This window comes from Pleurodeles waltl, chromosome 3_1 (assembly GCF_031143425.1).
Source record: "Pleurodeles waltl isolate 20211129_DDA chromosome 3_1, aPleWal1.hap1.20221129, whole genome shotgun sequence".
Lineage (NCBI taxonomy): Eukaryota > Metazoa > Chordata > Amphibia > Caudata > Salamandridae > Pleurodeles > Pleurodeles waltl.
Window position 1 is genome coordinate 196,268,652 of NC_090440.1, and position 27,914 is coordinate 196,296,565.

General features: G+C 43.6%; 1 protein-coding gene across 1 annotated transcript in view; it reads right to left on the bottom strand.

The window, feature by feature from the left end:
- CSPG4 (chondroitin sulfate proteoglycan 4) overlaps nt 1-27,914 on the bottom strand; it is a 313,635-nt gene that overhangs the window by 73,962 nt on the left and 211,759 nt on the right. Inside the window, exons 2-5 of the mRNA XM_069222178.1 lie at nt 14,416-14,579; nt 8,840-12,433; nt 7,517-7,987; nt 5,346-5,522 (exon numbers count right to left, since the gene is read on the bottom strand). Coding sequence (XP_069078279.1) covers nt 5,346-5,522; nt 7,517-7,987; nt 8,840-12,433; nt 14,416-14,579 — 4,406 coding nt within the window. The remainder of the gene's footprint in view (nt 1-5,345; nt 5,523-7,516; nt 7,988-8,839; nt 12,434-14,415; nt 14,580-27,914) is intronic.

A 27,914-nucleotide genomic window follows, 5' to 3' on the forward strand; every position in this document is an offset into this window, starting at 1 on the left:
TCTTGCAAATTTTTTCCACATTTTTTCCATGCGTGTAAACATGGGTTACGCTGATTGAAGCGGACTTCATTCGATTCTTGGTGTGGAAAGAGCACGGTCACTCCGAATAACAAGTCAATGCTGCCATCCCGTGGCCATTATTATGTAGCGCAAAACCAAGAGAAAAACACAGTAAAAGATGGCGTTTGTAATCCAGATTGAATAGGTGTATTATCCTGAGCTGACCTCGTGTATAGATGGTGTACTTTCATTTATCCTTGACTCGTCCCTTTTAGACATAACTAGGCATGCGCCATTCTTCAGTAACCGCACTTCTAGGACCGCTTTAGAATTTACAACATGGTAAAATAGGGTAATTTTATAATGATACAGAAACAGCAACTGTGAGTACATGTAAGTGGGTTTGGAGAGGCCATCTTCCGAGTACAATAGATGTACACACTTTTTTTTTTTTTAAAGGGAGGTGTGTTAAGCAAGTATGAAGGGGCGGTGTTTGCGTTTCAATGATGCATACTTAAATCAAACTACAAACGTTATGCGATATTTTAAACGTTTTGACCCAATACAGTGAACAAACAGGATAGATTTAAAAATACAATTGAGAAAGGAGATGCAGAATTACTCACCCAAAGAATTATCAGAATAAAAAATAGTGTTCCCTCTTTACACCACTTGTTACACTGTGTATGCCCATTATCCATGTTTATTTCACGTTTTATTTCAGTACATAGATTTGTAAAGTATTCTGCTGAGATTTCGGTAGAGGAACTAACATGTTTTTGCAAGGCTGTGAAATGCTAAGTCGTTCTTTCTGCTCTTTTTTCCAAGGGAGCATGGACAACTCACCTGAGAAGACCCACCATCCTCTTCTGGTGTTTAATCTGAACTAAGGAGCCTGCAGAAGTTTGCTGCAAGAAGATCTTAAACCACCTCATTGCATCTAAACTTCTCCAATTTAAGTGTTATCCATGTCTCCGCAAGTGCTCTGAGAACATTTTCAAGATTCTTATCATGTTGTGTAAGCTTTTTACCAGATTCGAGGATATCATTTTGAAATGCAGTTGCTCCCTCAACCCTCCCTAATGTCTCCTACAAAACTCGCTCAAAAACTAATGCTGCATAATAATCCCGAAAGGATATGCATTTATTCAGGTACATTCCTCCAGGAGTTATAAAGACCATCAAATGTTTGCTGTCATCCTCCAGGACTATTTTGTGAGATACATTTGCCAGATTCAACATGGACAACATCTCGACCACTGCTAATGCTGAAAACCCATGCATGTTGGGAATGGGGTGGTGCTCAAACAAAATGCCGTAGTTTAGACTCCTAAGAACGATACATAAGTGAAGGACCCATAAACCTTTAAGGGAGTATCACTGTTGGTGCCTCCTGGGATGATGACTCAATTTGTTTTTTTTGTTTTTTTTGCACAAAGATCCTTTTGGAGCACATTTACCAATATTGTGCGTCACTGCAGTGTCATCCAAATGACGAAAAGCAGTGCAAAGTGTTGATAAAGTATTTACTTTTCAGTGCAAACCATTTTTGTGCAAGAAAGTACTTCGTAAAGTAATATAAACAGCACGTTGGACTGGCTGCTGAGCACAGCTTGGCATCAAGGAGCCCTTCCAGGTGTTGTACAATGCAATTCTTAACCTACCACAATGATTTTTGATGGAGAACCCTTTCCACTAAAATTGCTAGATAGGGCTTTGCGCCAAAACATAACACCTCCTTGAAGCAGGCAGTAAGTAGGAGAAATGTTTAATTTCTCCTAACTTTACAAACACTGCATGTGTGCTGCACTGTGCAGCACACATCCATGGGGTGTAAAAAGTTAAAAAATGTGTCTAGGCATTGCATTTTTACTGTAAGGGTACTGGAGCACAGTATTCCTGGTAAAGGCTCCCACTTCAGGCACCCTTTCACCATAATGCAAGGGTGTCTGCACCAGTGCTAGGCAGCCAAAAGTGTGCTAGCGTTGGGAAAGGACAGGAATGCACCGTATAATGTTAAATACATCACAGTCCTGCCATTTCTCAAAGTGCAGCACAGCAAGGTGGCTTGCTGCGTTGCCTTGCATGAATTTTTGGTAATCATGGCCTTTTATTTTGATGCTGAGCATCCATGATGGCACCTGAATTACTGAGTACTGGTTTTCACGCTTGCTCATTTTGGTGTTATCCAGGGTGATTTAGGACCAACATCCACCCCATCTAAGTAGTTGATAACCTTTATGTCATTGCTTGAAATTTGGATGGGACTGTTGCGTACTTACACGGTAATAGCCCGTAAACTACGATGGGACTGCTAACGGGAGTTACTACAACCACTGGAATTAAAAGCTGTTGCTGAAAAAAGCCCAAATAACCATCTCAAAATCCGAGGAAGAATATGAGACGTGACATGGAAACACTGATTCCGGCATTCTATGTCCACATAGCCTCCCATCCTACAGAAATCATACTCTGAAGCGACAGCCCCACTGAGGCAGATCAGGAGAAATGTGACACGAAGAGGGAGAGCTAAGGAGCAGCATAGAGGGTACAGAGGAAGGTGGACCACAGAGACAGGGTTATAAAACAAAACTATTTACAAATAAAACACTAAAAACGTACTGACGATGGTCGTGAAGACACAAGACATACACTTCCTCAGTTCCTCATAATTTCCGCAGTGCAGTACGTGCACGTCCCAAGTTGGATACCTGTGGATGTACACACACACATACACATGCCCACAGCCTCTCTCTTTTTCATTTCTCTCTCTCTTGCTCTCTCACTCCTTCTTTCTCCTTTTCTCTGCCACCAGCATCCAACGTCTTGACTAAACCATGAGCTTTGCTCATACTGCCTGTGCAACATTAGTGCCCAGACTCACTAACACAGTGCTCCAGGTAAAGGCTCACAATGGCTGCTTGAATAATGGTGATATCGCCCCGTGACAGTGTACAAAATTCCTGGAGGCAGTACTTACATCTGCATAACTATGGCATACATCTGGGTGCCAGTACTTAGAGGACCACAAGCATAAAGATTCCCAAGCAGGCTTAGAGTGGGCGAGCACTACTTAGTGATGTAGAGCTCATCATACGTCATAGTCCTACAGGAGTTCCTAATACAGTAGATGTGAAGTCCACATAATCCCTCGGGAAATCCGACGCAGAGTGCTGTGCTGTGATATACTAACCAACGCAAATCAGAATTTGTATTGGATAGTTTCCCAAATTAACAAAAAGTTGTGCTGTGCACTGCTGGGCTTTACTTTGCGTCAAGTGGCCAGTCCATGGCTGGTACATGGGCATTCCCATGCAACCACCGGGGTTTTGATGCAAATCCCTATCTACAAACATTTGTAAGCAGGGATTTGCGCCAAAATCCCTGCAGCTGAGTTGCATGTTTTTTTTGGTTTATCTGGGCCTGCCTTCTCTAGAGCCCATTGTTATCACAAATAATATTAAAAACAGGCATACTGAGAAGGATATTCCTAAAAAATCTATTGATAAAGGCAAAGGTACCATCACTGACTCTTTTGGCAGCCGCACACAATACAAGGCTTGCCGGAAGATGTCAGTTATAAGAATTTCTGTCTTGATGGGGATTCATCTTAATCTGTTCAAGCACAATCAGTGAACACCGATTTATAGGATATTGAGACACAGGATGGATGTGTGTCAGAATACCGAAAACAAAAAATATCAATGTACAAAAATATTGTGGCCTGAATATCACCGTCTGAAATATTGCAAGGGTAAGTATATATTACTAAATATATACTTATTATACTTAATACATGTCTATGAACTGTGACAATATATATATCAAGTGTAGTTAAGAATAGTCTGTATATGGGTCTCACAGTATTTCTACTGAGTGATAGGGCTGGCACTATACATCACTGCTTCTGGGTAACAGGGTTGGTGGCCTGATTCACTCGCAGTGAGCCAAAAGATTGTCAGCCAAGAGCACTGCAAGTGAGGTGTAAGACTGTTATCATATGGCAGTATCATTGAGGCACTGTGCTATAGATGAGTTACTGGGCCTGTACCATAGAGCCCCTCCACTGAGTCACAGGACTGGAAGCATAGTGCACTGGCACCAGGTCATGGGATGTCAACCTGTAACACAGCAGGCTGAATTAAGGAACTGCCAGAGTACCAGAGTCACTAACTTATGCCATCAAACCATGGTGCTTCCAGTGTACCCCACTACTATTTAGTTGTGCAGATGTAAATACCTGCGCTTAGCATATAATCCCAGACTTCTTGATGTCCACAGTACAGTAATACTAGAAACTGACGCAGAAGCCTACCTCATATCTATCAGCATTTATTTTCAGCCATATAATATAACACCATGGGCCGTATTTATACTTTTTGGCGCACAACTGCGCCAACGCAGTTGTGCGTCAAAAAATTTAACGCCGGCTAACACCATTCCAAAGCGCCATGCGGGCGCCTTATTTATGGAATGACGTTAGCCGGCGGAGCTGACTGGTGTGCGTCAAAAAAAATGACCCACATCAGGCAGCGCCGGCGTAGGGGAAAATGGAGCTTGGGCATCAAAAAATGGGGCAAGTCGGTCTGAGGCAAAAAATCTGCCTCAACCCGATTTGCGCCATTTTTTTTGACTCCCACCCTCCATTGACATGACTCCTGTCTTAGCAAAGACAGGAGTCATGCCCCCTTGCCCAATGGCCATGCCAAGGGGACTTATGTCCCCTGGGCATGGTCATTGGGTATAGTGGCATGTAGGGGGGCACAAATCAGGCCCCCCTATGCCACAAAAAAAAAAGAAAAAAATACTTATCTGAACTTACCTTAAGTTCCCTGGGATGGGTCCCTCCATCCTTGGGCGTCCTCCTGGGGTGGGCAAGGGTGGCAGGGGGTGTCCCTGGGGTCATGGGAGGGCACCTCTGGGCTCCTTCCGAGCCCACAGGTCCCTTAACGCCTGCCCTGACCAGGCGTTAAAAAATGACGCTAAAGCGGCTGGACGTCATTTTTTTGGACCCGCCCACTCCCGGGCGTCATTTTTGTCCGGGAGTATAAATACGGCGCACATGCCTCGGAGTCATTTTTTAGACGGGAACGCCTACCTTGCATATCATTAACGCAAGGAAGGTGTCCACGCAAAAAAATGACGCAAACTCCAAAATCTTTGGCCCTAGACGGGTCTAGCGCCAAAGTATAAATATGGAGTTAGTTTTGCGTCGGATTTGCGTAAAAAAAAACGACGCAAATCCGGCGCAAACAGAGTATAAATATGCCCCCATATTTTTAGCCACCGATAAAATAGAAGCCCACCGATAAGGAACCTTTGCCACAGTCGAGACGTTGACTCACTTGTAACCCTGCATTGACGGTCAGCACCGGAGACTCATCATTGACAGGTCGGATGTCGACTCTGATGGTCGCAGGGCGGCTCTGGCGGTCGATCTCCGATACGTTGGCAGCTAGAGTGAATGCATCGATCTTTGTCTCTGTGTCATCATGTTCATATAGGATAAGTTGCTGTTCCACCTGCAAGAACCAAGAGAAAGCATGAGGGAGAGCTAGCTGTCAGTCCTCCCTTACTGACTCTTTCACTGGGTTATGTTTTGAGCCTATTTTTTAACGTTTTTGTTAGATGTTATGCATATTTAAACAGCAGTTAAGTAAATCAGTGCACAATGTGTTGATTCGGTAGAAGTCAACAGCAACTGGATCCATAGAAATGTTCTCACAAATCAGTCCATTGATCGCTTAACCACCACATAAAGAAAAAGAAAAGCAATTGTGTCACTAGCGTTAAAAACAACTGTTTAGGTGGTGATGTGTAGGTACCCTGACTACATAATCCCAATAATGTGTGTGTTCAATGGTAGTGGCCCCTACCCAAACTCTGGCGGTTCCCCATAAAGAAAAGAAACAGTTTGGGTTACTGCATGTGAGTATGGTGAGGAACGGGCCCGGGCCCAATGAGTAATTCTACACACAACTTTGTGGCATTCAATGTTTTAGAGAGAAATCTTGCCATAACCATAGCTACTTTACGAGGGATTTCGTTTACACCATGATCATTCTACATATGTGAGAAACCTCAGTGCAGTGCTGATAAAAAACAAAGGTATCGCCAAAGTGAATAGCTCCTTCAGTACTGCAGAAATGGCCTTGTAATCAAATGCATTCCACTCTCCCATGCCCCAGTGAAAAGGATTTGAGCAGATGAGGCCCCTGATTCAAAGGTACAAGTGCTGAGAGAAGAGGAGAGAGCCTCTTTACTGCTACAACTTGACCTTGATGAATAGAGTAATATGCACAGCATGCCACTATGTCTGGCTTGTGTGAAAGTATCCTCTGATACCTGAGCACAAAGTCAACATATTCCTGGCAAGCTGGAGATCTCCCATCACTTCACGAGCAGATGTTGAGGCAACAAAGAGTGAGCGACACAAAATATGCAGTAGCAGAAGTCCAACTTCAAGCTCTCTAAGTAGCAGACAAGAATAATGCAAGGCCAGTGGCTAGCTTACCTTGCACAAAAACAAACTTCCTAACCCAAGAAAAATTCACAATTGCGAGATCACCTCAAATAAAAATATGAAAAGGTGTACCCACTTCAATATTGTTGCTGGAGTAAAAGGAAGTAAAGGAACGTGAGGTAAGCATGACAAATTCAGAAAGAGCTTGGAAGAGTATCTTACCCTTTAACCAGATCCGGAATTCTAAATAGTTGGGAAATCGAAGGTGTAAAATCTCCTAGAAACAGTGCTGGCATGGGCAGCATACTGAAAATTACCAAAAAATAATTTAACATACTACTCTGTATATGTATGTACCGAGACACAGAGAAGAGCGCGGCAAGGGGGATACATTTAGAAGTTGCCTTCTCTTCTCCATAGAAATTTTGTAAAGTGACTTCTGAAGTTTGCCCTTTTACATGAATTCTGAGAATCACTTTACATGAATTCTGAGAATCAAGAGACTCATTGGTAACAACTGCTAACTTCTATCATCATCGTCATCCTCACCGCATAGTGTATAGAACGCACAATCCGTACTATTGTGTATTATTGTGTTATTGTTCTGCATAAGGTTAAGAATACACAAATATAAAAAGTCTTTCTGTGAACCCAAGTGAACTGTCTCCAAAGATTTTAAGGTTAGAGCCCATCAGTATGAGATCCTGATTTGTCTTTCCCATTTAAGTTTATTGGAACATAAAGGCTGAAGAGAAGTGAAACTGGCCACAAGGAGTGATGCTTGAGTTGCTATTATCAATGATCAAATGAGTGCAAACATGTATAAAGTGTGCTCTTATTACCATTGTTATCTATTAAGCATTATCTACTGAGAGCAGCTACTCAGTTTGCCTGACATTAAGTGCGAGGCTTTAATTCATGGTCCCCAAAAACCACTAATCTGAAATAAATTATATACATGGTCGATTCTTTGAATGCAGACCCATGTTCGAGATGCACATAGAAAATATTAATTGATAAACATAACATTGTTGCTGTCATTGAGCCTTTTACCTCATTCCAGGTAAAGGACAGCAGGGATTCACCTCCATGCCGCTCTGCATTCCGAATGGCCCCGTGCATTGGAGGCTCCATCACAGTAAACTCCAGGTTCAGATTGGTGAAATAGGAGCTTGGGATCTGGAGAACATCTGTGGACAAGACTCTGGTGCCACCTTCCTCAACAGTGATGTTCTGGACTCTGAAGGGCACTGTCATTGGCAGAACTTCAAGTTGAACGACCAGACCTTCGAGGACCTTTGCACCATTGCTGACATCCAGAATGAATGGGTCGCTCCCTGGTTCTGGCTTGGAGCTGAGGTACAGAACACTGCCAGCGTTGATTTCCTCCTGGGTGAAGGCCTGGATATTGTTTAGGCTGCCGTCTGAGGTGTCACTGTGAGAGACTGTAACGAGGACACCTAAGCGTGGCGGGGATCGTACAATGTAAACAATCTCATGAGGGAAACTGTTTTCATCAGAAACCTAAAAATATTAAAGGGACAAAGACACATAAAGAACACACAGGATAGCACATCTACTTACATTGCACTTTTCACACAAACAAACAAACTTGTACTGTGTGATCTTTTGATTTGGTGTAATTCAGTGGTGCTCAGTGAACAAGTTCCATTTTACCTCTTTAGATCACCAATGAAAATTTTACTTTTCCCAAAGACATAGCAGTGGCAAGAGGTCTACTTGCAGCTACAGTGCAACTAATAAAAGCTGACTGATTGAGTGATGAGATACAATCTGGATTAAATTGTATGCAATTGCTTATGTGGATATCCTGAAAATCTGGCATAGACTGTCACTTGTGAACCTATGCTGGACACCACTGGTGAAGATGTTCATTAAACCAATGTCTGGGGAGTGCCAAAAATTGGAAGGCAGTGCCTGAAAGAGTTCAGCACTGATATTTCTCTTGGAGGAGATAGGCCTTGAAGAAGTGTTTGGTGATTATCCTATCACTTAAGAGGTATTAGTAGAAATACATGGGCATTTATGAGGTGTTCTAGCACTAAGTGAAAAATAAATAGTGAGATAAAGGGTGTCTGTTGCTTCATGAATCTCCAAGCACTGAGAAGAGTTTGGTAGAAATTGAGAGGTCGATCTAGGTAGCTTGGTGATGATGACGAGGAAGTGTCAGATGGGGAAGTATGTGCTAGATAGGTTTCTTGGACCCATGGAGAGAGTAGGAATTGCTGAGAAGGGTGTCTGAAGAATCTCTCACCACATGTCAACACACCTTCATGTTCTACACAGATCCTAACCATAATCAAACACAAATTCAACTGATCACCTTTTGACAAGACAGAAAAAAATCTCGCTTACCATTAAGTCCTCCTTTTTGATCTCAGCTGCTTCACCTTGGAATACATATATTTTCTCATTGTGGATAACCTGTGGTGGATTGCCACCTTCCAAAACGACAGTGATCTCCACATTGTCTTCCACCAATACTTGGTTGGCTTCTACAGAGAATTCAAAGAAATCCCTGGCATTAGTGCTGCCGTTATGGTAGTAGATGATGTCTCCAGACAGGAAGTCCTTCTGAGAAAAAGAAGACACTTGCTGTTCTCCTTTCCGTATTGCGCCCTCAGTTGGTGGAGTAATAATTCTAAATGAAACATCTTCCTCATTTCTGATGTCCATATTTGTCTCCAGTCTTAAAACAGAGTCATCTAAAACCTTTTCACCCCCTTGGTGGACCAACAGGCCTGTGTTGTTGACAATCTCGATGTAAGGGTCAGAGGCCTGAACCTCCACGAGAGCTGTGACTTGATGTAGGCCATCAGAAACCTGCAGCTGGAACCATCCATGATCAGCACCTGAATGGACAAAGAGTACCTTTTTTTTCCTGAGATCCTCCTGGGTGAAGCGGAACACTTGGTGTGCTGTATCCTCAATAAACACGATTTTGCCAAAGGGCACGCCCCTTCTCACCATTACTAGCTGTGCATCTGTTGACCCTGAATCTTTGTCAGTGAAGGCAATGTCACTGGTAGTTAGGAGGCGCTGCCCACCACGTACTACATTGAAGACCTTGTTCACGACTTGAACTGGAACATTATCATTTACTGGTTGGATGGAAACTCTGAACACACCTCTCACCTCTTCCACATCTCGATCGAAATAGAGAGCCTCAGCACTGCCCTCAATCTGTCTGATGGCCACGAAGGGTATATCATCCTCCGTGGTTTCTGACCCATCATGCTGATATACCACTCTACCCTGGAGAAGGTCATCATTGGAGAATTCAGTTAGTGCCTCATTGCTTGAAAGTTGTCTGGGGGGTGACCTCCTGAATAGTCTTCCATGCTGAGGACCTTCTATTACCTCATACAGGTAATTCATGCTGATGGAACTCTTGACAAAGAGGTGGTCTGAAGTGATGATGACTTCTCCTCCTTCAGGGACAGAAAGAAGAACATTAGTTAGCATGGGTGCATGTGGGTCTGCCCCAATTTTGATTTTGTAGGTGAACACTGGTGATACATGGCTGGTGACATAGATCCTGAATTGGAAATTGTCCTCTGTTTCTTTAGGGTTCCTCACACTTGCTTCATAGGTCACGCTATTTCGCAACAGATTCTCTTGGGTGAAACTGAGGCCTTCAGTCAGTCTCTGGCCCTCAAGCATAAGGTTTCCCTTTCTGGGAGCTTGCAGTATTACATATTGGTAGGATGCAGCATCAAGACTTTGCCCTTCCAACACAGCCTGTAATTCACGAGCAGTGATATTCCTCTGGCGACTTCTTTTCAGTTCTAATGGAGCCATGTTTAGCAATTTTATCAGCGACTTTTTAACTTCAATAAAGAAGAAGTTGTTGCTCAGGATTTTCTTGCCAACTTGGACTTCAAATTCTATACTCTCAGTGATGTCTTTTTGATGGTGCTCTGCATCGGTGCTGAAGTACTTAATTTGCTCATTGTCTATGTCTTGCTGCTGGAAAGTTTCCACTGACTTCCACTCACCAGTACTTCCTTTCTTACGAAGCTCCCCAAACTTTAGAGGTTCAGTGAGTCGATAGAAAATATCCACCTTCTGCTTCACTGCATTGGTTTCCACTGAAAGATTTGTGGTAGTAATTGCAGTTGTATCACCTTGTGAAATTATTAGTCCTGTGTTGTTGCTAACAATAATTTCAGGCTCTTTGGCAATAATAAATAAGGTGGATGTTGACCCCCTTGAAAACCCATCACTAGCTTGGAGGTGGAGCTCTTGAGCTAGTTCACCCCGGTGAACAAAGGCCACGCTACTTGCCTTTAACTCATTACAAGAGAATTCTTCAATGGCCTGCCCTGGTTGATAGTCATTTTCCACATAGCCCCGTTCCATACTCTTGCCACTGGCTATTAAAATCTTCAAGCTGTCACAAGGTGTGTCAGCATCAATAACATTGATAATATCTGAGTTCAGCACATTGCGTGTGTGTTCTAGTACCATGAGAATGTTTCCATGTGGAAAAACCACCTGAGGAGGGTCGTTGGTGGGTGTGATTGATATGGGAAACAAATAGACTTGACCTTTGCGCAAACACTCAGGAATCATGACCTTCGCATTGATGGTGACCTCAAATGCCAGTTGATCCATGGAACCCTCTGAGCCATCATGGACGTACTTCACTTTGTGTTTCATTAAGTCCAGGAGTGTGAACTTCTTTCTTGTGCTAGCACCTGGAACATCTAGTTCAAGAAATCCATACCTTGCATCATGAGTGACACTGAAGACGACCTGAGAAGGTCTGATACCAATCGCACTGAGGTCTATGGTTGGCTGTATATGCCTTGATTCTAGAATTGAGGTGCCTCCTTCCCGTAGTACCAAAGGGCTTATTTTAAGCAATTTTGTGAAGTTTTGGAAGATTATGGGTAGGCCAGTCTCCAGGTGGCATGGTTCTATTATAGGTAGACGGAGACCTTGCCACATCGATGGGGTGGAAGTGGGTGCCACAGTTGTTGGTGCATCGTAGTAATCATACTCATCTTCATAGTCTTCATTTTCGCAACCGGCCATAACATCCTTTGTGACAAGGGCATCCTGAAGGCTTTTCTTCTCCAAGTTGATCCTCAGTTCTTCTATGCAGCCAACAAAAGATTTGTAGGTTCTGTCATCTCTCAAATTGTAACCTGCCAGGCTTTCCCTTAAAATGTCCAAAGTTTCTTCATCAAACCCTCCCAGCAAGAGATTCTCCTGTGGACGCAGGAAGCTAGGCATGCCAGTTTTAGATGTTCTGGTCTCAAAGTTATCCACACTGATTTCAAATGTGTGGGCATCAATGTAGATTCTGATATCGTGTGGCTGGTCATCATTGACATAAATGTTATTTTGTAGCTTCACTGCACCTTTCCTACTATTCACAGTGCCACGCAAATAACCGTTGATGATTTCTAGGTACAGAAAGTCATGCTGAGTTCCTGACTGGAAGATCAGTGGAGCCTGCTCCATAGTTGACATCATTCGAAACTCAATTACCACATTCTCTCTAGCGTTCCAGCTAGGGAATGCAATGAAAGACCGTGGCCCAGAGAAGCTGAAAGGTTCATCCCGGCCCGCTGAAAACTCGCGGCTGCAACCATCTTTGACCTCATGCACTGTTCTTGAGCCACTGTTAGATGTCAGCAAAGAGAGGAGGTCAATATTGTTAAATATGGTGCTGTGGAGGCACCCTCTGAATGGTATACTAGCTTCAGTGAGGTAGGGAAGTTCCAAGTCCCCTGAGCCACCAATGTAAATGCCATGATGAACGTTGAGCTCCTGCCAGGGCCCTGGGATCTCAGCAGTGATGTTTGAGAGACTGTCAGTGAGAAGGGTCATCTTTCCATTGCTGACTTTGAGCTCAAACTCGTGTGTCACCAGGTTATCAAGCTTCAGTCCTTCTGGAGAATTCACTTGCACATCACCTGATCCGAAATCCATTCTGACCTACATGGAAGAGAGCAAGGTGCACTAATTAGAAAGCATCCACACCTCTGAGCTAGTGTCGCTTAATGTGGGATGGGACAGAATATAATAGATAATAAGCCTAGGTACACTGACTTTGTTTCCCACTGCAAACTAGAAGGGATTCCTAGTTTATTGTGCCTTAAGCAGCATCCTCTAGGCAGAAGTTGTCAGAATGCTGCTGAGATCCTAGATTTCAACACTTCATTTCTATTTTACAATATTTTGGGAAATTTCAACTTTTCACAAAATAACCCTGGACTGCACTTCAAATATTAAATAGGCCTCCTGGACTTTTTTGAAGAAAGGTGCATTTTAACAATATTTGCTAGGTTTGGAATAAAAATGATAAATTATCTGTCCCAGCTACTTATGATCCTGCAATTCAGCAGCCTTTTCACCTCGCCTGTGCAGGCTGCTTTCACTATCCATGTGTTCAGTTCTCTTCTCAGTGACTCTAATGCATGAGTCGGGTGCACTGTTTCTCATTACCCTAATGATGGAAACTGCATTCTGGTCGCCATGGTACGGTTATCGTTCTGCTGCACTGTAATTCTCGCACCGTAATTGTGTTTTCTCTGGTGATGAACTACTATTGTTCCCTTTTTGCCCTAGTATGGAAAGTTCATTACTTAGAAGTCTGTATGTGGCAGGACTAATGTATCTGGGTGCAGTGCCTGGTTAAGGGAATCTGTAGGTCATACTATGATCTACATAAAGATTATCTAACAGATGTTGTGTCCTAAATATTGTCTACAAAAATCTCATCACATTGGGTGTAGATTTTCTATTATTAATTCCACTGGCGCAATAGTTGTGCAAACTATATTAAGGCCAGGATGATATTTATGTGAGCCGATATGCTGACAATGACATTGTGGTACCACCACGCTCAGGCCAGCACTGGAGCCTGCCTCTCTCATTCTGTGGTGGACACATCACTTTTACTCACAGGGACAAGCAGGCAAAGGGCCTAATTTACAAGAATCTAACACATCGGTGCCGATGCATCAGATTTCTTGTGCTGCCCTGCTACCCTCTAATGACACCATGATAGCGCTGTATTTATGATAAAGCGCTCTATGGGGCACCTTTCCACGGATGCAGCAAAACTCCTGGTGCATCTGTGGAGCTAAAGTGATGCATTGCTGGATTAGCGTAAAAAATTACTCTAATCCAGCAATGTGAGGCAGCCGCCATAGAAAAGAGCACTGCATCAGTATAACGCCTGCTCTGAGCAGGTGTTAAAATTCTGATGCAGTGAAGGCACAGAACGACACAGTAAAATCTTGGAGATTTCACTGCGGCAGGTCTGCATGGCTTTTAGCGGGGGAACGCCTACCTTGCATACAATATAGCTGGTGCAGATATAATGTGAGGAATGGCTTTACAAACTGGCACAACGGTACCATGGTAAATAAGTCAGTAAGTAAGGTATGGGTAGAGAAACCATGGAGGAGGGAGAAAGAGAGGGAACAACAAAGCATAGGAAGGGATGCCCATGAGGAAAGAAAAAAGCATGGGTAGAGCGAGTACAGAACCAGAGGAGGTAAAGAGACGCAGATGGAAAATATATCAAAGGGAGGGGAACTGGAAAGCAGTGGAATATTGAACGGAGAGGCAACAAAAGGGGAGTAAAAAGGCCAGAAAAGAGGTTGGCAGGGATTGCGCTGGAAAGAAGTGAGAGATGAAGATTAAAAAATAAGGAGGTAGGATGCAAACATAGATGGAGAGAGAGAGAAGATAAAATACAGAAATCGAAAGAGGAAGCGGTGATTCCAAAGGCAAAGAAGGGCAGAGGAATAAATGAGTCAGAGTGTGGAAAAGGGTAGAGAAAGGAGAGAGAGTGGAAGGCACAGTGCAGGCAGACAGACAGAAGACTAACGATAGAGAAACAGAAAGAGAGAATGTGAGAGAGAGAATTCGTTCAAAATCAGCAGCAGTGGGTGGAACGGGCACCTCACCTGGACAGCGCCATCTCGTAGTTCGACCAGGAGATAGTCTGAGTCACCAGCAGCCAGGAAGAGGAGCCCCTCCGGCCTCCCGGTGTGGAACTGCATGTGGAGGGTGACTTCATCATAGGCTTCCGCCACAGGGACCTCCATGTAACTGTTTCCGAAAAAAGAAGCTGCCAACCCAAAGAAATGGAGCAGTGAATGTTTATGTCGTCATCGACAAGATTTATCACCTAAACGTGGTATAGACATGGAATTTGGCATGAACAGATGCTTCTCTAGCACACCGGCTCTTTTTGTTTTGCAGTCTACGCTCTAATCCCAGGCCCTGGGTGGTCCCCACTACTTCTGCTGTGGAGCGTTTATCGTGAGGTAAACAAGAGCACGTGCTTTCCTACTTGCATTAATTACTGTAGCTGCTAGTTTCACCTGGTACCATGACCCAGTTTAGTGTGAAAGTAGAAGGACATGATTTCCTAAATTTGATTCGTTTTCTGGCTCCAGTCCATGGCTTGGTACGGCTGCACTTCCAGCCAACAACGGTCCTATTATCTAAGTAAACTCACACTAGGGGCACTGTGTTGAGTAAATGTAGGGTGTTATTGCATTTAGCCTTTTCTGACAGACCACCAAACACACACACCCACACACACACATATGGGACCATATATATGGGCCCTCAAATGTTTCACATCCCCTGGTTCATCATCAACAGGCTCTTGTGGGCACAGCCTCTTCATCCTGACCCTAGAACAAGCTGTTGACCGTAGCAGCATCAGGACGGGGCAACTTTACCTCACACGTCATTGTTTATCTTAAAGCAGCTTGTATTGCATCATAAATAGGATCAGTTTACGGATACATTGACCCGATCCCCAAATGCATCAAGGCTTTAATGTGTTGCTTCTTTTCTCATTTCTCACGGCATGTTAGTGATGGCTAGTTAAGCAGTTCGGCAGGTTTGTGCACCACACGCCAGAGGTTCGAATCCACCTCATCAACTTGCCATCCTTCTTTTGCCTGTATGATGTCATTTATTTGGGCAGTGTGTTCATGGTCGGATGGGGACAGAGCATAAGCCCAGGCACCCAGGCTATCCGTCCAGCCAAAAAGATGAGTAAACTCCTGTGTTTCTGCATTACCCGCATCTAATGCTCCCACTAACTAGTGTCCGAAATAGCCAATGTAATCGCTAACCGAAACACCCCTGGATGGACCCCCTGTCAACCACTTAACCTGTGTGCTCATCCGCTAAACAGGGGCGGCTCTTCCACAATGGCGGAGAAGCATGGCCCCACTGGCTAGGAGCAAGCAGCCGAAAATAAAACAAAACAATACTTGAATATCGTTTTCTTTTTCTTGCTGCTGGCTCAGTCAGCATGTGAAGGGAGGGGTGGGGATGGGCCTTGGGAGGGGGAAAAGAGGGAGGAAAGAGAGCACTAAGTGTGCATGTGTGTCGTACGTTCTGAGACGGCCATCCAACCATACATGGTGCGCACTTAGGTTTCTCCAACCCGGCTGTGTTAAACAGCTGGCCTGGAGAAACTGCACAGTCCATGTGGTTGTATCTGAGCGGCACCCCTCAGACCAATCCTGACGCTGCTTTCATGCTACATTTATGAACTCTTATTGATGGGGCGCCAGATAAAGTTAGCAGGCAGCCATTGCTGATTCAGATTTTTTCCATTTGGATCTCCCACGGGGCTCATACCATTTGTCATAGTTTTGGCCAATGTCATGCTGAATGAATGCTGGCTTTACGGAGGACTATTATCAATTAAGAACCAAGGTTGTTCACTGGCTTCATGGTCAACTGGGTTCCATGCCGTCTCTTTTTAATCAGGTCAACATGGTTAAATGGGTCACATATTTGGGCCGGAGTCCTAAAACGTTGGTGACTGTAAGTTATTATTTTAATAACACTTTTTATGCTAGTGACATCTTAAGGACCATTTCATTGCATCATAGACCAGATAAGGGCATTTTACCAGTATCTTTGGGCTACATTTATGAACATTTTCATTTGAGTGCCGGCGGTGGTTGCCCAGTTTTCGCTTCTCAAAGCACTGTTTCCCACCGAGATAACCCAGGCCAATCTGGGATAGCCAAATGTATTCTAACTATTTCAAAATCTTTTGAACCATTTAATTACCAATGGTTGACTGCCTTCTTTGTCTAAATCTTTTTTTGACCCGGACACACTTCACAGGAGATTACATTCCGACTAGCAATTCTTCTCTCACACTTGACATCATTTCCTGGAACATTGAAAGTATGCAGGAATTAGGAAAGATCCTTCCTGGCTGTCTTTTTTAAGGAGATCTAACATAATTTGCCTCCAAGAAACTTTAGAAAGATACAGTGGTTTCTCTGTGCCTGCTTGCAGTTCGCAGTCAGGGACAGCCAAGGGTGGTCTCCTGTTGCTGGGTTCCCTTGGCCTCAAGTGCACGCTGCAACAACTGGATTCTGGTTCACTTAATCTGCTTGCTCTGCAGTTGCCCTTTTCCAGCTCTTTTAGGCTATGCCAACAGTAATCATTCTACTGCGTAGCATGTGAGAGCTCTTAGGTCCCTGTTTGATAAGTTCTTTTATACTGCTGATGTTACTCCTGTGATTCAGGTGAGTGATTTTAATTGCATCTCACTTTGTAGGCTCACTGACACTGCTTTTTTTTTCTTTCTGACAACCACTTTTAGAAGACTTGTCAGGGAGAGATGCTTAAGACCATAGTAAATGACTATAATGTGACGACTGGGTACAGCGCCCATGTTAACTGGGACAGACGCTTCCAAAGTAATAGATTTTATTTTTGTCTCTACTGTCTTCATTCTATCTTTGATCTCTTACAAGGTACTTTGGAATAAAAGAGATACCTATGTTGGGTGTATAAGCTGGCCCCTGGATGTATCTGTCTTGTGGGCAGGTGACCCCACATGAACATGGATGTAGACTTAGATGGAAGGGTATCAACTCTGACTCTTTTCATCACAAATTACTCAGTCTCTGCCCTGATGCTTTCCCAATATGGCTTGAGAACCTATTCCCTAATTAGACCCTTCTTAATTTATTCAAAACTATAAATCATCATGTGAGGGCCCTTCTCACCTCCTTTAAGCAACACATGTTTGCCCCTGTAAGATGGTTTGAATACTCCTATAGTAAGGCTCATGGTGACCTTTTCACAGCTCTTAAGGAGACTCCTGGGGATAGATCCAAAGTCTCTTCCCTGAGAATTTCATATAAATCCACCTTTGAAACTGGAGGCTTCGCAGGACCATATTGCTGCCTGCACCTCCAGATGCACTACTAACTTTTGGGAGGTTGTGAACTGCCGCCTATTTAAACCTGACTCCGGATGTTTACTATCACAGCACGTTACGCCTGATTCCGGGGTTAAACAATGTGAAAGTATTTATGAAATACCATGTTTCATCAGTTGTTTTACTGAGTCCCACTTAGCTCTGATTTCTCATAGTGATTTTTCTCTTTTCTCTGATTGGGAAGAAGTTAAAGACGCCATCCTCATCATCCCTAATAAGAAAGCTGCTGGTACCGATGGGGATCGCACTTGACCTTTTTAAATACAATGTACTTTTGTGGGCCCCGTTCCTCACCATCAACATTAACATGGCCCTTAGACATAGGGGGTTATTCTAACTTTGGAGGAGTGTTAATCCGTCCCAAAAGTGACGGTAAAGTGACGGATATACCACCAGCCGTATTACGAGTTCCATAGGATATAATGGACTCGTAATACGGCTGGTGGTAAATCCGTCACTTTTGGGACGGATTAACACCTCCTCCAAAGTTAGAATAACCCCCATAGTCTTCCCAGTTCCTGGTCCAAGTCTGTTATTGTCCCTGTGTTTAAAAAGGCATCCAGGGATGACCCCTTGTTTTATCACCCGATCTCTTTGATAGATTCAGAAGTCGAGGTGATAGGAAAAATGGTACTCTCCAGACTAATGACCTGGGCCAAAGATCGTACTGTGCTCTCTGAAGTGCACTTTGGCTTTAGATCAGAAACATGCACAGTGGACCAAGGTTTGAACCTATATCTTTTAATCAACAAGTGCACTGTGACTTGCCCAGGAGCAATACACTTGACCTTCATGTACTTGAGCTCCGCTTTTGACAAGGTCAACAGAGAGAAACTGTGGTCCATAATGTTGGATATGGGGATTGACAAGAATATTTTCCTTTTCTTACACGACTTTCATTTTAATGTGAACGCTTCTGTAACTTATGGTCAGAATGGAGAATGCACTGACCACTTTTTTCTTTACAGGGAGGTCAGACAAGGCTGTACTGTGGCCTCCTTTTTATTAACCTTTTATGATAACAACTTGGAATATGTCCTAGTAGCATGGGGTTGCGATATGCCTGTGTTAGGTGGCCACTGTGTTCCAGCCCTATTATATGCTGATTACACTGTTTTAGTTTCTAGAACAGCATGAGGCCTTTACATTTGATTGCACATTTTTACTAATTACATGCAAACACTTGATTTGAGCATTAAATCTATTAAATCTCACACCATGATAATAGGATCTAAAAGCACTAAGGAAGCTTAGTGTTTGTGATTATCAAATTGCAAATATAGTGTTCACAAACACTAATTTATAAAAGTGTGATTTATACTTTCTGCGATTCCCAGTGGGTCGCAAATAGACCTACCTTATGAATATTTACGAAGCAGGTCTCAGTTTGCAACCAATTGGGAATCCCAAAAATCACAGGGATGGTGGCCTCCTGGGATCAGCAGACCACAATGTCTGTGATTGCTTTTAACTAAAGCAAGCTTTCTTTTTGAAATTCAATCCATTTTCCTTTAAGGAAAACAGGATGTATTTATAAAAAACATGAACAATTTCTGTATCATTTTTAAGAGTAGGCAGTGGTCTTTGGGACCACTTCCTGTTCTTAAAAAATATATTATTTCCATTCTCAAATGGAAAGGGGTCTCACGGGGATCCCCTCCCTTTTGCAAATGGCATCCCACCAACTTCAAGATGTTGGTAAAAGGCATATCGGTTTTAGGAAGGGACGCCCTAAACATACCCCTTCCAAATACCAATTTGCAATCCCAAATTGCGATTCTGTAACAGGTTACTGAATTGCAATTTGGATTTTGTATATTTGAAAATGCCTTTTTGTGTTTACAAATGATCCGATTCTGCAAATTGGGCTATTTTGGAATGCAAAAAAGCTTTGTAACTCTTGGCTCTATATGCAGAACTCACTCATGTAGAGGTACTCACTTAGCAAAGTCAAAACATTTACCTACCTTGGTATTCTGTTTGATTCTTCTATTACTTGGCCACCACTGAACTGAGAAAGGAGGCATGTGTTACCAAATGCATTGCTTCAGTTTTTGACTTTGCTGCCCATAGCATCCTATAGTTGTGACATCTGGGGATATGCCAACATAAGCAACCTACAGTATGTTGGGAAAGTGTTTTTAAGAAGGCTTCTTGCACTACCTAGAATATTCTTCCACATGTCATCCACAAAGAGCTAGAAAAGGGCTTTTTGTGTGGAACTATTGCGTTGAGACATCTAATTTTATACTTGGCCTTCTGGCTCAAACCTGAGCCAGACATTATTAGTAAGTTTGTAAAGGACTGGATGAGTTGTGTTCATGTCTAACGGATACCATGGTTTAGATATGTCAAGAAGAGTTTCCTCAAACTATGTCACTCATCCTTTTCTAGTAAGCCTAAGAGTATTGTTAAAGCAGACCCAACTTGGGGGAAGGACACCTTTATTAGTCAGCTACGCGACATGAGAGCATCCCTTGCTCTGTCAGAGGCCTCAGTCAGGCCGTATGTAGTTGTTCCCACTACTCTGTCTTTAGGGCCATATCTTTTATATGACATGTCTGACTGTCATCGTTTTTTGCTAACACTTAAGGCTGACCATGGTCTATTTTTTTATTGAGTGTACCCAGGGGATAGTCCAGCAATGTAGATCGCCGGCCTTGTCTCTGTGATTCAACACCCAAACAGGGCAATATATGCTTTATTTTGTTTTGTCCAATTTACAAACAACTGAGGCTCCATTTTTAAGGCTACTTTTAGTTGGAAGAACCTTTACTGAGGCATGCCTTCGTTACTGTTTTTTACAGCTACGTACCTACCCCCTGATCTGTTGAACTGTTGCCTGTTTTTAAAAAAGCGGTTAGATTAAGGAATTCAATAATTATTTTTTAATGATGCATTGCTTTTAATATTTTGCGCATGTATCGTTTCGATTTTATCTGTACTTGACTTTTAAGGTTTGATTTTTTCAAATTGAATAAAGCATTTAATGATGATGATGAGTATATATCTTTTATACCTGATAATATGCCTATTATAAAACCCTATAGAATATTTTTTTAAAGGCCTATTGACTTTAACAATGTTTTCCAAAGTACATTAGCCAGGCCTACACATTTTTTCATCACTTTCCATAATAAACAGATCAGACGAATGGAATTTGGCATTACGTTTCCCAGTGAACCAATCAGGCGTATAGCTTGTCACCATATTAAGTCAGGTCTACTGTTTTGAACAGAAGTTTTCCCACAGGGCAACCATCTGGCATACATTAATCAAATTACAAATGTATACATTACATATGTATATCTTACAGTTGGCAAAGCGCAATACTATCTCTACTAAGACAGTCTAACAAGGCTTATCACGGTGAAAATCTAGAGGAAACAAACAGTTTCTACCCAGTCAAGTGCTGTCCTTTTCTGTTGCTAACAAAGGTCTGGCAACTTCTGCGTTGTCAAGCCAGACCTCGAAAGAGTTTCAGTTTAGAAAACTAAAGTGAAACCTGGAAAATTAAAATCCGAGCGCCAGACTCCATATATTGATAGGGAGCACGTTGGTCTTGTGGGGTTGGCCTTCAAATGTGGTCTTGCGGATCTTGGAGTAACTTAATAATTGCTCTAAATTAAGTCTAAGCAAACAAGCAATGGAAGCAGCGAAACTCAAGAGACAATTCTGCAGTTTAAGACCTAAAACCGTCACATCTCTGCAACATTTAAGAATCCGACCTTCTACGTTCTGTTTTAGTCTGAAATCAGAGCCCAGGGGCTTGGGTAACCTGTGAGGGGCCTCGTGAAAACGGATGGTTAGGACAAGAATGGCGCCTGGTGGTGCCCTCTTACTTGCAGCACTCTTTGTTAAAAGCAATTGCTAATATGTTTCTTGTAAAATGACCTTGCTTGTCGCTGAGAATATTCCATAAAGTGTCTGCCAACCTCTCTGCCTTGCCCCTCTTCTTGCAGTTTTTTAGAAGCCCCTTTGACTCAGTGTTTCCGAGGCGCGCGCCAGTGATTATAGGTTGCCTCTGACCAGTGGCGCGGGATATTTTTATGACTGCTGAGTTATTTCTCACTCTGCGTGGAGGAATAACAACGGAACATTCTGCGGAGGTATCGTGGCTTCTAGGTGAAGACAGGAAGCGACTCCAGGCCGGAGACCTCTAGGAGAGGGGCCTTCGCGTGGAAAAAGTGCAGAAGGCTTGTGAGAAAGGGTAAACTCTCTCAATGGAACAATTCAGAAACCAGCAGCTAGTCTGGGGTTATGACGTAGTATTGATTTCCTGCCAATCTCCCTCTCCTTCTCTCTCTCTTCCTGGAGCAAGTGCAAGCTTCCAAAGCCAGATGATGTACTCACTGCAAGGTTGCAGTGGTATATTTTTAGCATTTGAACAGAACTTTTCTCCGGTTTCGCTGAAGTTCTGGCAGACACGAATACATATGTAACACAGAGGCATAGGTAAAGTTGGGATGGAATAGTGATTCATTTGCCGCATCTGGAATTCTTTAGTCTCATGAGCCTCCTTTCCGTCACCCCAAAATATTTCTTCTGTACATGTAGGTTTAGGTATTTATTTATTCCAAATATAACTATGGCCAAGAAAGAGCTACACATTGCGGTATCAGGGCACATGAGGACGTAAACGGAGGAATCTTGTTTGCAATCGCTTGCCTGCCTCAGTTCTTCATGTATAATTTTTGATGTGTTGGCTGCTTGTGATGTATTGACCGCTGGAGAATTTTAACTTGTCAGCTAGCCTGGGTTGGCTCCTCTGCTAAGGCAGAGGAGTGTCGCCCTACTGGATTGTTAAAAAAAAGGCAAAATAAAATGATAATAACGCTATATTATTATTAGTTTATTTTTCCTGGGAGTAAGGGGCGGGCGGGGCTGGACTGGAGCGGGCCAGAGCAGGGGTATGTGCACCACAAAGTGAGCATGTCTATACAGACATGCGCACTTCGCATGCTCTCTACCCAGCTCTATTACACAGCTGAGAGAGGAGAGAACATGCACAGGCTACCACTCCCGCCTTGTGATTGGCTGGGAGCCTGTGTGCAGCCCGGAAGAGGACAAGGATGGAAGGGAGACGAACCTGTCTCCCCAAGAAGGAAATTGTTTTTTTTTTTAGCACTCACCCCGTCCTGTCCCGCCCTGCCACCACTGTTCAGTAGCAGCCACCAATGCTGCTAGCAGTGGAGTTGGGCGCTATTTGTTACTTCATTGTATATGATGCAGGTGTTTGTGAACTGGTTGCCAATGGAGGCCTTTCAGGGTGGGTGATGTGCACTGGGATTTCTTGAGTGTTTTTAGTTAGGGATGTTGTTGCTTAGAGGATGCTATTCACTAGTAGAGGAGACAAATCGGAGACTCCGATAAACAAAGAGTTGCTGCCATCTGGAACAAAGTTTGCACTGTGTTACTGAAATCTGCTTCAGGGAAGTAGGGCATGACTTTGAACAGGAGATTTAGGAGGTCATTACGATCTTGGCGGGCGTCTACCGCTGCCCGCCAGGCGGTAACCGCCGTGCGGCCGCCAATGCGGCCGCACTCACGCGGCCCCCATTATGACATGCCCGCTGGCCCAGCGGGGATGAGGCCGCAACATAGGAGCCGGCTCCTAATGGAGCCGGCGGTGTTGCGGCCGTGCGACGGGTGCAGTTGCACCTGTCGCGCTTTTCACTGTCTGCTATGCAGACAGTGAAAAGCTGGCCGGGGCCCTGTTAGGGGGCCCCTGCACTTCCCGTGGCATGGGCAGTGCAGGGGCCCCCAGGGGCCCCAGGACACCCCTTACCGCCAGCCTCTTCCTGGCGGTGCAAACCGCCAGAAACAGGCTGGCGGTAGGGGTGTCATAATCCCCAGGGCAGCGCTGCTTGCAGCGCTGCCCTGGTGGATTATCACCGCCGGGGCTAAAACGGTGGGAAACCGCCGGCCCCGGCGGTGCGGCCGCAGCGCTTCCGCCACGGTCGTAATAGGGCTGGAAGCACCGCCAGCCTGTTGGCGGTGCTTCTGTTCTTTTAGCCCTGGCGGTCTTGGACCGCCAGGGTCAAAATGACCCCCTTAGTTCTTTGTGTCTGTTTTTTTTTTTTAAGTGATTTTCAAAGGATAGGTGCATATCAATGGTCAAGGTAAGTGAATGTTGTGTTTAGACTGAATTGAAGGAATAAATCCTCTAGTTGCAAGTTAATGAGTCAATCTCAGACCAGGGCTTATTTGCAGTTGATGGATGATTGTATCTGCAATGATCTATGTTGATTTAATTTAACATATCGGTGATGCCCAACCACAGGATCGATGACGGCGACTCAGACAGGCTCTCTTGTACAGATTGAAGATGACCGGAGAGAGAATGGAGCGTTGAGGCACACCACGGCAGTGACAAAAGGTTGAAGTGGGGTGTGTTGTACTGGACTAAGTGTGATCAACTGATAAAAAGGTGGTAAACTAGTGGCCTGCTGGATATGTGAATCCCATTCATTTTGAAGAAATAATAGTGTGGGCTACATGCGTTTTACAGTTTTGAGGGCTACTGAGAGGTCAAACAAGATGAGGATGCAGGGGTCCCTTACATCTACGATGAGACGGATTACCAACAAAGTGGATAATGTCAGTATCTCTGATCTAATAGTCATTTAGGAGGTAGTTGACAACCACATGGCCTGACAACTAGATTGTTAATTCCTTTTCTATATTTTGTATGCATGAGATAAATGGTTGATGGGTTCATAACCGAGTATGTGGCCTTGTTAGCTGTCAAAGTAGTAGCCTGTTGTGAGAGCTTAGGAGAATGCCCTGCATGAGCAATGCATTGGTTAGATTGAGGAGAGGTGTCAGCGCTGTTCTTGTGAAGGACTTTGTTTTAGACGCTAGCCTATTCTTAGTGCCGGCATGCACCATTCCATAGATATGGCGCAAAGCTGTCGCTATGGAATGGCGCTAAGGATTTTACTGCAAAACTGTGTTAGCGCAGTTTTGCAGCAAAAAAACATAAATATGCCCCCAGGTATCTAAGGACTCCTCAGAGGTTCCAGCTCACACAGACCTCTACATCCTATACGACACATCAATGACCTAGAGAGTGTCAGGGTTACATTCTGCTCGGCCACTCCTTGAGGACTCATTCCGCAACATACATTTCTTGACTTATTTCAATGCTTTTCTCCTCTGATTTGTCGAATGTATTAAAAAAAAATCCTCCATTTGCTAGAGAGGTAGCTGAGTTCTTGGACTGCACTGCATTAAAATGTAGTGTTCTTTAAAAAGGAGTTTCTTCAGCTCTTCACTAAAGAGTGAAAGGGGTCCTGTCCTGACAGATAGCGAGATGTTGGTCCCAATCCTGGGTGCATGGATGGAGAAGGCCTGTTGCCTGGATTTCTCATTTTTTACACTACTTTGCCTCCAGCCTGATGGTGTCCTGGCATGGCAAGATACATCAGGATGGGGATGATGTGGTTATCCCAGGCCCTGGTTGAGACGTGCTGTTGCACGTGGGATGCAGTACAGAGAGTGTTTAAAACACTGTCTGTCTGTCGTTGAGTAGACTTTCAAGAGAGCGTGTGAGTTGTTCTAGTGTATGAAGCGGAAGATGACGGGAGACAAGATGAAAAATTGGGGGCTCTGCTGGTGATGGAGATCTTCTTGAACCTGGAGTTACCCATGTGAAAGAACCTATGCCAGTTGGTTCCATCAAAATTTTGGTGACTGTTAATGATGTTATTGGTTAATAGAGCCTCAAGGTGTTCTTATGTACAGGTTGAAGGTAACAGGGGACAAGATGGAACACTGAGGGAAGGTTAGTCAACAGTGACAATGCTACGAGAGTGGTCCAGTAATATCAGGAAGCAGAGATCCCTGTTATCTGTGGTCAGGAGGGCAGTGTCTGTGATTTGGAAAGTAGTTGTCTCCATGCTGCAGATTAAAAAAGAGCAAGCCAAAGCCATTGCATTTCCCTAGAGGATGAGGAACATGTCACTACTGATTTTAAATCCACATTTATCACATCTGCCAACGGAGTGAGCCAGGAATCCATCTGAGAGGGTTGTTATTTACCAGGGGCTGCAATTATTCAGTTAGAGAGATGAAATGGCCTCATTTACAATGAACTGGAGCATGGGCTCTGATGTGCCAGTTTCTTTGTGCGCCCTGTGCCCCCTAACGACACCATGGTAGCGCCGTATTTATAATACACCACACCATGGCACTCCTTAGCACAACTGTGTAAACATTTTTGACACATTTGTAGCGCTTTGATGGACTAGCGTCAAATATTTTGACACTAGTCCAGCAAAGCTCTGGGAGGCCCATTTAAAAGAGCCTAGCGTCAGATTAACACCTCCCCACGCTAGAATGACGTAGTGAAATCTTGTAAATTTCAATGCGCCATTTTTTTGGCCTCCCTGCGGCGGAACGCCTCCCTTGCATACATTATACCTGACACAGGGTTTACAAACTGGTGCAATGGTGACATTGCGTCAGTTTGTAAATACGGCACAGGGTGGGGGACAGTTTTGTGCTGCAGTAGCATAAAAAATTGAGTTCTAGCTCTTGCTTGCTTTTTGCTGGTGATAAAGGCTCTGATTCTTAAAGTCCACAAAGGCATCAGAGCCCAACTTGGCTGGATAATTCCATTCAGCTGACATGACTAAGAACTTCAAATGTTTAAGGGCCGATTTGAATCTGGGAACAGATTTTTGGTGCAAATTGTGTCATTTTTGTCATTTCATTTCGCCATGATGCATGCATGCAATGCCTTATTAATCTGACTTAAACATAAAGCCATCATAAGCAGTATTAGGATCAGATGGCGAAGGACTCGGTGCAAAAGAAATGAGAAGCCGAACAAAAGCATCCAGAATAAATTAAGCACATACTTGACAAAGGACTTCCAGAGCCTGTCATACCTAATTAGATATAGTAAGTTTTCTTGTTGAACAACTACCACGCAACTGATCTTCTCAAGCTCTTACTGAGAATTGTGTTTCACTTAGGGCCAGATGAATCAAAGGGTTTTACCAATTGTGTGTCTATGGGAAAATGTGTTCGTACATGGCCCTTAGTTATTTGGAATGCAGCCACTTTAGGCTCATCTGTGGTAATGGTGCCTAATCCAGGCCATCTTTCTTCCTAGGTCTAGGATCAGAATAACCATAAATCGATGATTCTAATAAACCTATGTACACGAGTCCCCAGCCCTTTGTCCATAATAACCGTGGGAGGCCTAATTATATCAGATGTTCCCTTCATGCCAAGTACATAAAGGACCACCTACATGCCAGACCCCGTTTTTAAGGGAAGGATTAATTTCAGAAATATTCTTTGTACTTGTTCCAATGACTCGCAAGTGTTTAAATCCCATAATTGTTCAGCTTGTTGAAAGCCATCAAACACCTGCCAAGCTGTGTCTCTGCCACTCCGCCTTCTTCATTTAGTGAGCCAAAGGCCTTACTCCTGCGTCGGTTTCACTCTGCTTTAGTAAACGTCGCTTCAGATACCCCTCTGCAAGAAAATTACCTGTCGCCAAAAACAACTTGATTACAAAATCTCTCAAAGGTTTTTTTTTTAATTTCTATTCGCTTCTATGTGATGTATATTTTCTATAGATTCTAGTATCCTCACCCTAGCAGACTGTGGGCAAGGGTCCACCTGCAACTGTTGAAACACCCTGTTCTTAACTTTCTGAGATGTGAATTATGCAAAGACTAAAAATGTTGACTCACAAATACACCCCTGACCTACTCACTTTTGTATGTCAAAACAGTTTTTTAGTTCCCACTCTGTCACTATCTAATTAATTATCTGATGTGCTCTAATAACATTTCATGCAGGTCCCAGGCCTATGAGAGCTTCAGTGGCAGCAACACAGAAAGCACATTCTGGCAGCATCCCCTTGTCTTAGAAGTATAACGTTTCAATGTCCCTATGTTTCAGACGTTCCTGTTTTAAAATTATAATTAATGTTGATGGATGTTTGCACTTTATTCTTCTTTTCTTTACCAAACAGAAAGACTGAAAAGGTGATATATTTAGATGTGTATTCATTTTGACAGTATGGGTTAGTCAGACTGTGTGCGAATTAGGAATGGTTGTGTATTCAGGATGTGGTCCTAGAGTCCCGCAAGGTGGTTTGTAGTGACTTATAAAAAACCAAATCAATAAAATGTTTGTGCAACAGTGTGGGGCAGGTGGATCTGGTTA